The 11620-nt window shown below is 34.5% G+C and overlaps 1 protein-coding gene across 1 annotated transcript in view; it reads right to left on the bottom strand.

Moving 5' to 3' along the window:
* LOC119840488 (protein timeless homolog) overlaps positions 1-11620 on the bottom strand; it is a 29467-nt gene that overhangs the window by 7144 nt on the left and 10703 nt on the right. Inside the window, exons 12-18 of the mRNA XM_038367126.1 lie at positions 11040-11149; positions 10730-10780; positions 9904-9973; positions 9348-9546; positions 7932-8080; positions 4945-5039; positions 2022-2222 (exon numbers count right to left, since the gene is read on the bottom strand). Of these exons, the coding sequence (XP_038223054.1) occupies positions 2022-2222; positions 4945-5039; positions 7932-8080; positions 9348-9546; positions 9904-9973; positions 10730-10780; positions 11040-11149 (875 nt within the window). The remainder of the gene's footprint in view (positions 1-2021; positions 2223-4944; positions 5040-7931; positions 8081-9347; positions 9547-9903; positions 9974-10729; positions 10781-11039; positions 11150-11620) is intronic.

The following is an 11620-nucleotide window of genomic DNA, read 5'->3' as shown; positions in this document are numbered from 1 at the left end:
CAAGTATATACGAATTTTCAGCTAGGTAGGCTACGTTTCCGAAATGCAGGCCTAAATCGACCTAAAACTACTGGACTACATATGAATGGGAACAATATAAAAATAAAACCATACATAGAAGATCGAATAACTTTCCTCCAACTCTGCGAACAAGAAATCTTTAGAGACGACAAAACGACATAAGTTTTATTGCATCGCGGAACAAAGAAGCTATGTATCGATTTCGAATGAAAGATACTATTTCTCTGCTAAAAGTATTGGTTTTGCTCACGAATAGTTTAATTTTAATGCTTTATATGTTATATTAGACATTAAATTAATGTGACGTCACTACATAATATAAAACAAATTCGCTTTCTCTGTCTGTCGCTATGTATGCTTAGATCTTTAAAAATACGCAACGGTTTTGGTGCGGTTTTTTTTAATAGACAGAGAATCAAGAGGAAGGTTTATATGTATAATAACATCTATTAACGACTCTGAATTTAACGCGTGCGAAGCCGCGGGCAAAACCTAAGTCTCTTGAATGTTATTCACTTTTGCCTTGATTCTGTTATATGAAATTCATATGACATCTATAAATTCTAGTAACGATATAGGACGATGGGTGGCCAATTTTTTTTGCAGTATAATATTGTAATTGTAGGGAACGTATAGTGTCGCGACCCGACTCGCACTTGACCGACTTTTTTGTAAACTAGCCACGATAAAGAATATAATATCGATTAAAACTCTCTGATTTATCAATTTTTGTTTTTCTAATTGCATTTTTTCTATTATTTAGTATTTTTAGTATTAATATAAAATGAATATTTTATCATATACTAGATGCACGCCCCGGCTCCACCCGTCCATCCTGTATCGAAATTCAAATAATACAAACTATTCTCTTTTTATTGGATCAAACTGCACCTGGTGCAAATTTGATTAAAATCGGTTGAGTAGTTACAGGTCCTTCGCGGACAAACAAATTAACAGGAAATTTATATATATGTATTAAGATTAATATCACATCCTATACATCCACAAAACAGTTGAATTTTCCTCCGTTAAAATTTCATTAGGTCTCGGAATTGGGACAATAAGATGGAGAGATCAACAGACGTGACCCGGGCCTATAACAGATGTTTCTGCGCCGTAAACTTTTATATCTGAGCTGTTTTCATGACATTGTACTATTTGATGTATTTATACATACTAATAAAGTTGAAGAGTTTGTTTGTTTGAACGCGCTTATATCAGGAACCACTGGCCCGATTTTATAAATTATGTTATATGCGTGCTACATGCTATGTATGTACAACGGGCGAAGCCGGGGTGAACAATTGTGACAATCTATATATTATAAAGCTGAAGAGTTTGTTTGTTTGTTTGAACGCACTAATCTCAGTAAAGACTGGTCCGATTTGAAAAATACTTTCAGTGTTAGATAGCCCGTTTATTGAGGAAGGCTAAAGACTGTATATGTACCACGGGCGGACTGCTAGTCTTTAATATAGGTATGCAATGGTACTAGATAGTCGCCTGCACCGGGTAAAGATTTTTTTGTAATATTTTAAAATTTCTTGCATTAATACGCCTACTTAAATAAATCATATTCATAAATACATTCTTATCGAATTTGAGCACTAAAACTGGAGTAACTAATTTTTAATACATAGAAATTAGTGAAAACAAATAAAAATAAATTGTTGACCTAAAATGACCAACTGACCCGAGTTATGTCCTTTCGGTTAATTCTTCATACAAAGTTCAAATTTGCCACACAAATTCCTAACAATTTCCTTTAATAAGAACCTTCTCTTAGCCAAACATCATATTTATTAAATACTAGCTACACGCCCGCGGCTTCGCCCGCCTCCGTATCGTTCATACCTTTAAAACTTCCCTGGACTATTCGAAATGCACCAAAACCATGATTATAAAAATCAGATCAGCCATTCTCGAGTTTTAGCGAGACTATTGAATAGCAATTGATTTTTATATATTAGATAAAATATATAACATTATTAAATACTCACCATCCGTTTCCTTAAACTGTGTCCACAGTTCCTCCAACAAAGTGTCTTCTTCCTCGCTGAACTCCTTCTGAACTCTCCTCTCTTTGTTACTCTTCTTGGTCGGCGCTTTGAATATGAGCCCCAGCTCTTTTAGTTTCGATATAACACTCCGCCGCGTTCTAGTCTGGTCTATTAGGTTGTCTAGGATCCAGTCTATGACATCTGTTGATAAGAAACATGGATGGAAATGTAAAAATTATTAAATATAAAAAAAGGTAATCCTGCTTCCTACTATCCTACTAATATTTTAAATGCGAAAGTTTGTAAGGATGTGTGTGTTTGTTGCTCTTTCACGCAAAAAATACTGAGCCGATTGCAATGAAATTTGGTACGTAGACAGCTGGACAACTTGAATAACATATGGGCAACGTTTTGTCCCGATATTCCTGCGGGATACGGACTTACGCGGGTGAAACCGCGGGGTGCAGCTAGTAATTTATAATATCAAGTGAGGTTTTAGTTTATTATGGATTTTAGATAACATCAAAGCATGTGCAGTGTAGCGTTATAATCAATCGTTTAACTAATTTAATTAACTGGGTTCGCTTACATTTTATCGTATTTAATAATAAACGGGAAAGCTATGTTTGTTACCTTTATGTATAACTAGCTGCGCCCCATGGGCTCACCCGCGTAAGTCCGTATCCTATATGTTATTCCAGTTGTCCAGCTGTCTACGTACCAAATTTCATTGCAATCGGTTATAATATTAGCAGGACTAGTTTTTACCAGCGGCTTCGCTCGCATTGGTAAAGGAAAATCAGTTTTTAAGCGGAGCAAAAAGTTGCCTATATCACTCTCTATATATCTCCAAAATAGCTTCGTTGCTACGTGACTGAAAGACAAACAAACAAATACATTTTCGCATTGACAATATTAGTGAAGATATATGTTTGGCTAGTTTAATATAAATAATATAGGTTTCTACAGACTTTTATCTGTTTTTATGCGTGTTGAACAATCTAGAAATTAAATAATTGATTGGATTGGACGAAATGGTCAGCTACCATGCTCTTAGCTGGGTATGCATGTTATTTTTTTATAAAATTGTCTTTTGATTCGTTTATGACCTTGTCTATCAAATAATGATAAGAAAATGTATATTTCATATGTTCTATATGTATATTTCTTGTGTTAACAATATACAATGAAATGTCTTAGCAGACCACAGCCAGTACAATACGTCTGATTTAGACATTATGGTACACCTCTTGACCGCAATGCCTTGTCCATGACTTTAGATAATTCTATACGGAAATCACACTTGGATACAATAAAACAATATAAAAACTATTTTTTATAGTAGTTCTTACTTAAATCAATTACTCAGGGGTAGAAAAACAGTTGTACTAATAAATCCATACTCAGGATCTAGATGTTCCGAATATACACAAGGAATAAATGTTAATGAGAAATTTTGAAAGAATAGAAAAAATTTGATCATGATGGATTAGCTGGATTCGATCCCGAAAACCCGAATTTTTTTTCTATTCTTTCAAAATTTCTCATTTACAAAAAATTTCAATGTTAAAAAACTAAAAATTTAATAAATGTTATTTTTATTCTTCCTTTATTCCCTTATCCTAATCCCTATCCTTATCCTTACCCTTAAAAGTGGGCATTACATTGGCAGAGACACTACCTCTGCTCTGTTTACGGGCGGTGGTGATCGCTTACCATCAGAAAAACCACCAGCTCAGTTGCCCGCGTGTAACAAATCTCTTCCAAACAATAAGAAAAACCGTCACAAACCCATCCAAAGCATCCAGTTCTTTACAAAAAGCGAAGTGCAAAACAACATAAATAAAGCAATTACAGAAATCTGACTCTGGCATAAATACCCGTTTCTCTGGAGTAACGTTATATCATCGTCCAGGTGAAAGAAAATTCCTTTTACGAGAAAATGATATTAATTTCGCAGCGAGAATAACTGTTGCCGAGAACTTAGCACGCGTCTCGAATGGGAATCAGTTTAATTGGCGTATTATGTCTCACTTTGGATTCTTGCTTCGGGAAATGTGAATGTTTGGAGTTTGTTTTCGAATTGTGGGCGTCTATTGCACACATGAAATATAAAATTAAGGAATAAATAGGATATGTCGTGCAAAGAGCGGCTATGTATATATGTATTGTTTATGTTGCTATGTTATATTTTTGTTATTAGGATTAAGGTTTGAAATTTGACAACATAGTGGCTTTCGGCTTTTTTAGTGTAGGTGAGCATTAGGAAAGGGGTTTTTTAATAAGCGTATCCGTTTAGGCTCTAATATTTTGGGGATAAATTTTAGGACCTAAATGCTTTTATGATAGAAACAACTCAATTATCTCGCTTACACTTATACAGAGTATTGGCAAGGAAGTTATTTAATCCTTGCGATTCTAATCAGGATAATAAGATAAGCTTATGAAATTTTTGTTTTTCCGTTTCTTGATAAAGTTTGAATTAAATGTGTCACTTGAAGTGGGTCAAAATTGAGTAGTTACTAAGTTACATACAAATATACAAACATACAAGTTAAGCTAATAAAGGCGTATTAAAAAAGGGTTGGCAGTAAGTTTTTAGCAAAAACATAGTAATAAAATATTTAGTATTTCGTGTTTGATTTTACGCGAGTATTATCAATGAATAAATCGCATTTAAAACCCGTTAAAGTCTTCAATTTCTAGAAAAAAAAAAAAATCATAATTGGAAACAAATTCATACAATTTGGGGAAATCGCATTTGAAATTGGTATTTGTAGATTCATTAATTATAATTATTCTAGATTATATCAAATAAACAAACAAAAGTGAGATTTTATTTTTCATTTTCAACTAGGTTCTCTAATTACCTTAATCTTTATAACAGAACTAAAGTATACAATTACTCTTTCTAGAAACTTACCCTGATCAGTTTGTGGGTTACTTTGATTCTCCATATACAGCTTCCGCAACTCTTCTTCCTGTTCTTCTGACCAAGTATTCTTTCCCGGTTTATCTCTATATGATAAAACAAAAGTTAAAAAATAAAACAAAGAAAATCATATAAAAATGCCGATAGACCTATAATCTAGATCATATAAGATTTTATGTAGGTTTTTTATTTCATTCTCGGCAATGGAGCTGGTCGAACGCCTGATACGCGCTACCACCGCCCATGAACATTTGGAGAGACGTAAGGTCAATTGCAGACCTTACGCCTCTACAAATATATTGCCGACTACAAATTGGAAAGGGATGAAAAAGGATTGATGAAAGGAATAAAGGAAAGGACTGGGAAGGGTAAGGAAAAGGATATGGACCTCCGGTTTTAGAATTATGTATTCAATGGAATCTCTCAAGGAAGTTTATTTTTTTAAAATAAAAGTTGGTTAATAATATATAAGATGCTTTGCCTTCCCTTCAATTACCATCCAAGGGCTTTAATGAGATATTTTACTACTATTTTATAGTCATAAATAAATAAAAAGATACCATATTCGATGAAACTTATTTAACAAATTAATTTAGTCACAAGAAAAAACAATTATACAAAAAATACACCTTCTTACAAGCATGTGAAATTCCCATACAAAATGTTGAATTATTTTTTTAAATATACAACGCAAGAGGCAATTTATTTTGCAAGTTGACTCTAATTACGAATTTGGGCAATCAAAAAGTTTGCGAAATGAGATTTTCTTTCTCTCTTCCTTTTCTTCCATTCATGCCCTGATTAAATTCTCGATCCTTCGGGAACATTCGAATTTTGCTGTGTTAGCGTTCAGATTATAATATTCGGTCTAATCTAAATAACCTAATATTATAAAGATTAAAAATGTAGTTTTGTATGTATGTATGTAATATTTTCACACAATAACTATTGGACTGTTTAGAAATTAAACACTTTTAAACGGATTTTAAACGCTATTTGTTCATTATATTATAGCGAGACTGACGGACAGTCTCCCCGTGACCACGCTCGCTGTAAAATGTTCGAAACGTCGGGTTAATAATATAATGAATAAACCGTGTTTAAAATCCGTTTAAAAGTCTTTTATTTCTAAATGTATAATACTCGCGTAAAATCAAACAACAAAATACTATTGGACTGTTTTTTTTATTTAAAATTTCTCACTATTAGAAAGTTGCATCTTCCCTGAGTGGAGGGATATTTTTTTTGAGTCTTTAGGGACGACTAGTATTAGATTACATGTACGAGTATGGGTATATTCACTATGGGGAATTTTATTGGGAAGTGTGAGTGGGGAGGGGGTTAATGTCCTTTGTGACTGTTGTTGACTGTGTAGTAAATTTCATACAAATCAGTACAGCAGTTCTTGAGATAAACGCAAGCAAACAAACTCTTCAGCTTTCATTATTCAGTATACTTACACAGTACATTTTTATTAGCTCAAAAAATATTGAAAAAATAAAGCAAACACACGGAAAGCGCGATCTTTATTATAACTTCTAGCGTCGGGCTCGCTGCGAAGGACATTGTTATGTCAAGACCAGACGATTACAGAGATATGAATAAAGTTAAAATGGACCGTTGGTTTTATTTATGATCGAAAATATTTCGTTTCGAAATAGAAGTTTGTCTCCTGAAGTGGGATTTTCGTATGATTTATGTATATTAGATTATAATTTTGGGGAAAAACGGTTGCTATAATAAGTAGCAGTAACCACAATAATATGATAAAGATAAAGTGTTTAGAAATCATAGCGGTACTAGCGGTCCGTCCCGCCTTCGTACGTGCTACATATATAGCCTATAGCCTTCCTCAATAAATAGCCTATCTAACACTGAAAGAATTTTTCAGATCGGACTAGTAGTTCCTGAGATTACTACGTTCAAACAACCAAACTCTTTAGCTTTATAATATTAGTATATATGTACGTTATTACTTTGAATAATGGACTAGGAAGGGTGGGGTAATAGGCCACGGACTATATTTTTCAAGTAGTTTCGATGAACTACTTTACGAAAATAATCCATCAAGCGTTGATAAATAGGATTTTTTTCTGCTAGTGTTAAAATAAAACGTCTATTACTAGGCTCATGGGAATATAATTCACGCGAGTAAAGCCGCTCGCCAAAACTAGCTATAGCTGTGAATCTGAATTATGAGTGCTCCTTGGCCGCTATCCAAATACTGATTGTAAAATGGAGCTGTGTGGTACCCTGGGTACGCCATCTTAATGGACTGGCTTTTTGTATATTGTTGAGAAAATTCTGGTTTATATAAGTGTAATTTATTTATATAGGGATACGTCACTAGAAAAAGTTAAAAAAAAACTGTAGCGACACACATATGCAAATAATAGAAATAAATACGCTGATTGAAGCTATTAGTCTATTTACGTGTCCACATTGTTTCCACGACGCTTTTACAATATTTTTAAGTCAGTACGTTTAAGTAGTAGCCTAAGTTACACACTGGTAAAGATTAAAGTTTTAATAAAATAAGGCTTTTATTTGGCGCTATTCAACAAAATCTGCAAACAAGCAGTGGTGGCTCAGTGGTGAGAACCTCGGACTTCAAAGTCGATAAGTCGGGGTTCGAGACCGGGCGAGCGTGTAGGAAATAAATTGATTTTTCAATTTATCTGCGCATCTGGATAACATCACCACTGCTTAAAACGGTGAAGGAAAACATCGTGAGGAAACCGGCATGTCCAAGAATCAAAAGTTCCACGACATGTGACAACTGCCAACCCGCACTTAGCCAGCGTGGTGGATTATGGCCCGAACCCTCGTAGGAGGCCTGTGTTCCAGCAGTGGGAACATATATGGACAAAATCTATGTGGCAATTCTTGAAAATTTCATGTTATTGAAATTCTGGCTTATACGAGGGAATATGAGGGAAATTTAACAGTTATTTACGAAAAAAAGGGGAAAAAATTACCTAGGATCATTGTACAGGTCGTAACCGCACTCGACGTCGATGGCGTCCTTGGAGCTGGTCCAGAAGAGCAGTTCTATGAACGCCTTCGGACTCTTGCCGGCCACCTCGCTGAACTTCCTCAACACGTAGATCGCGAACTTTTCTAACTCCTGTTTTGAGAATAAAGGGAAATAGTGAGAAATTGTGTGAAATAGTGTGTGTGTGTGTGTGTGTGTGTGTGTGTGTTATTAAGGGAAGGTTATAATCATTACTTATATCATAAACGCGAAAGAAAAATAATAATCCTACCCTACCGAAAGTCTGTAACGATGTGTGTGCGTTTGTTGCTCTTTCACGCAAAAGCTACTGAACCGATTGCAATGAAATTTGGTACGTAGACAGCTGGACAACTGGAATCACATATAGGGAACTTTTTATCCCGATATTCTTACAGGATACGGACTTAACGGGTGAAACCGCGGGCGCAGCTAGTATATAATAAACGATCTTGAAATCTTTATTAAACTGTAAAATTTGCACAATAAGATTAGAAAAGAGTAGAAACTAAAGAATGTGTTAGAACTGTGTTACAGGCTCTAGGATCACTCACACGTTTGGTGTTTTTTTAACTTTTATAGTGTGTGATTATTTGTTTTCTGTGTGTGTGAGTGTGTTTGTTAAGAAAATAAATAATCCCGTTGATATATGACTTCGTAATAAGTACTATATGGAGTCTTAATTTAATTGTTTAAGAGAAATATGTTCCAGCGGAAAAATTAACCCATTACAATTACAAATTATCCATCAGCTACAATAATCATAACATAAAATCGCTCCGTTGCTAGGTGCAAGTCAAACAAACACACGCTTACATTTTTATTATTATTAACGATATATAAAAGACGATTTTTGTATCTCGCCAACTTTGCCAGACTATAAATTGGCCAGAGCTAGACTGAAATATGATTGCCGAGTTCTATCTAGATTCTAGTCGAATATATTTGTTTATCTATGTATCGGTTATGAAATATGGCTATTTAGTCAATCTTGCCAACAAACGTTTGTCTTACTTGATTTACTGTAGACCTAGTTTGCGATCATATTTACTGTATTTTAACCAACTACAAAAAGGAAGGTTATCAATGTGTTTTTTATTTATAAACTTTACGCATACATACAAAGGCGTATAAAGAGTTAATAGTAGAATTTAAATACTGTAGTTTCTACCAAAAGGGTTTGAAATAGGTTTAAATGACAACAAATCCCAATCAAACACACAAAGAATCACCCATTCAATCAACCATTTGAAAGCTCATAGATTTTTTAAATAGAAAACGCAAAAAAAAACCGAATTGAGAACCTCCTTAATTTTTGAGAACCTTGTTTGAGAATACCGATTTTCTAGCAGACACAACGTATTATTCATTGGCAACTAACCTTAAAATGCGCAACACGGTTGCCAAGAATCTTCTGGAACGTCAGGAACATAGACGCTTGGAACATCATGGCCGGCCGCTTGCAATCCCACGCGATTCGGTGCAGCATTTTCACAATACAGTGGTTCGTGTGCGGCGCGTTCTTCTCATATCGCTCCAGCAGAGATGCGCAAGCGCTCACCACCCGGGGATGGCAGAATCTACGATTTTATATAAGCACTTAGTTTTCTAGGTATTTGCTAGTAGTTGTACTGATTTATTCAAATTCAAATTATTTGTTTCAATCTATAAGGGATTGTCTCAAAATATTTGGTGCGTGTTTACGTGTGTGTGTGTGTGTGTGTGTGTGTGTGTGTGTGTGTGTGTGTGTGTGTGTGTGTTTGTGTTTGTGTGTGTAAACGGTCACGGGTTCAAATCAGTGTAGAATTTCTTATATTCCCTTCGTGTATGGTTGCGGGTTCAAATTCCGCGGAAAATAATTTCTTGTATTCTATTTCTTTAATTTATTACAAATCGTATACAACTAAATATAAATAATTTTTTTTGTAAATTTTTACCTCTGCACGAAGTCCTGGAAATCGAATTCGGTTTCCACAACAGCCGTGGTTCTGTCTTCCTCTTCTTCATCTAAACAAAAATGCTAGAAATTATTTCAAGTATATATGTATTACTTCAAGTATTCTTACTTATAAATAGAATATTATAAATGCAATCTGTCTCTCTGTTCTTCAGGTTTAGACCATTGAACTGATATGGATGTAATTTGGTACAAAGATAGCTATCTAGACACCTAAGAAAAGACAAATGGGGTTCCTCTGGTACTATGTCTTCGACTACGGATAGAAGCTGCAAGCCATATTATAATTACGAAAGTTACTCTGTCTGTCTGTCTGTCTTCACTCGTAAATCATTGGACCCAGGATAGTCATTCCGCTATCCACGGGAAAGACCCGGGCCTATAAGTATTTTACTTCAACTGGAGGTTTTATTATTTTATTATTAAAAATTAATCAGTATAAAACAAAAAAGCAGTGATGGCTCAGTGGTGAGGACCTCGGATTATAAAATCGATAAGTCGGGGTTCGAGACCGGGCGAGCGTGCAGGAAATAAATTGATTTTTCAATTTATCTGCGCATGTGGATAGCATCACCACTGCTCGGAACGGTGAAGGAAAACATCGTAAGGAAACCGGCATGTCCAAGAATCAAAAAGTTCGAAGACATGTGACATCTGCCAACCGGCACTTGGCCCGTGGCACACGTGGTGGATTATGGCCTGAACCCTCATAGGAGGCCTGTGTCCCAGCAGTGGGAACGTATATGGGCTGATGATGATGATAATGATGATGAATAAGTATATAGTAAGTTATAGATTTAACTCACCTTCTTCGTCATATTCTGAATTATCTTCTTGATTATCGTCTTCAACATTATCTGAAATAAAAACTCTTTTGAAATCTAGAGAACTTATTAATTTCCAAATATATAAATAAATCTCTACCTAATGAAGGTTATATTTTGAAAATTTTAATTAAAACTTACAACTTTTAATTACTTTAGAGCAATTACAATTAGTATACGATATTTTCTTCTCGGAAATATTACATGAAATTTTTCAATTCGAACCAGTAGGTTCTGAAGTTATCACGTACAAACAAACACAAAAACTTCAGCTTACAATTCTACGATATACCTATAATCTCAACTCCCAGGTCTGTGCTATAGATAGTTTCCAGCATGTCCAACTCCTCGTGCTCTTGGATTCCCTCCACGCCAAATATACCCTCCTCTGGCCACACCTCTCTATACAATAAGATTAATTTAAAGAAAGAAAGAAAGAAAGAAACATTTATTTGACTCCACAGAAATACAATAAAAAAAAAAAAGACAATAAACTTAGAACAAAACAATACAATAATTAACACAAAACATCACAATAAAAAAGCTTAAACAAGAAAACAATTAAACAAAGAAATTAAAAAAAAAAAAAAAAAAAAATTAAATAATTTAAAGAAACAAAGGACATTATCGTAGAAATTATAGACTTCTAACCGGATTTTAAACCCGATTTATTAATAATATTATTCCGTGACCATGCTCGCTGTAAAATGTGCGAAACGTATGGAAAGTAATGTTTATAATCCGCTAAAGACACTTCAACAAAACTTCATACAAATATAAAGTGAAGTCCCGTATCCAGACCGAGATATTTTTATTTATTGTCCTCACCGGGAATCGAACCCAGGACCCCTCGGTTCTACGCTCACGCGTTTA

Source organism: Zerene cesonia, chromosome 6 (assembly GCF_012273895.1).
Source record: "Zerene cesonia ecotype Mississippi chromosome 6, Zerene_cesonia_1.1, whole genome shotgun sequence".
NCBI lineage: Eukaryota > Metazoa > Arthropoda > Insecta > Lepidoptera > Pieridae > Zerene > Zerene cesonia.
The sequence above is the reverse complement of the archived record's forward strand: the minus strand, read 5'-3'. Positions and strand labels throughout refer to the sequence as shown.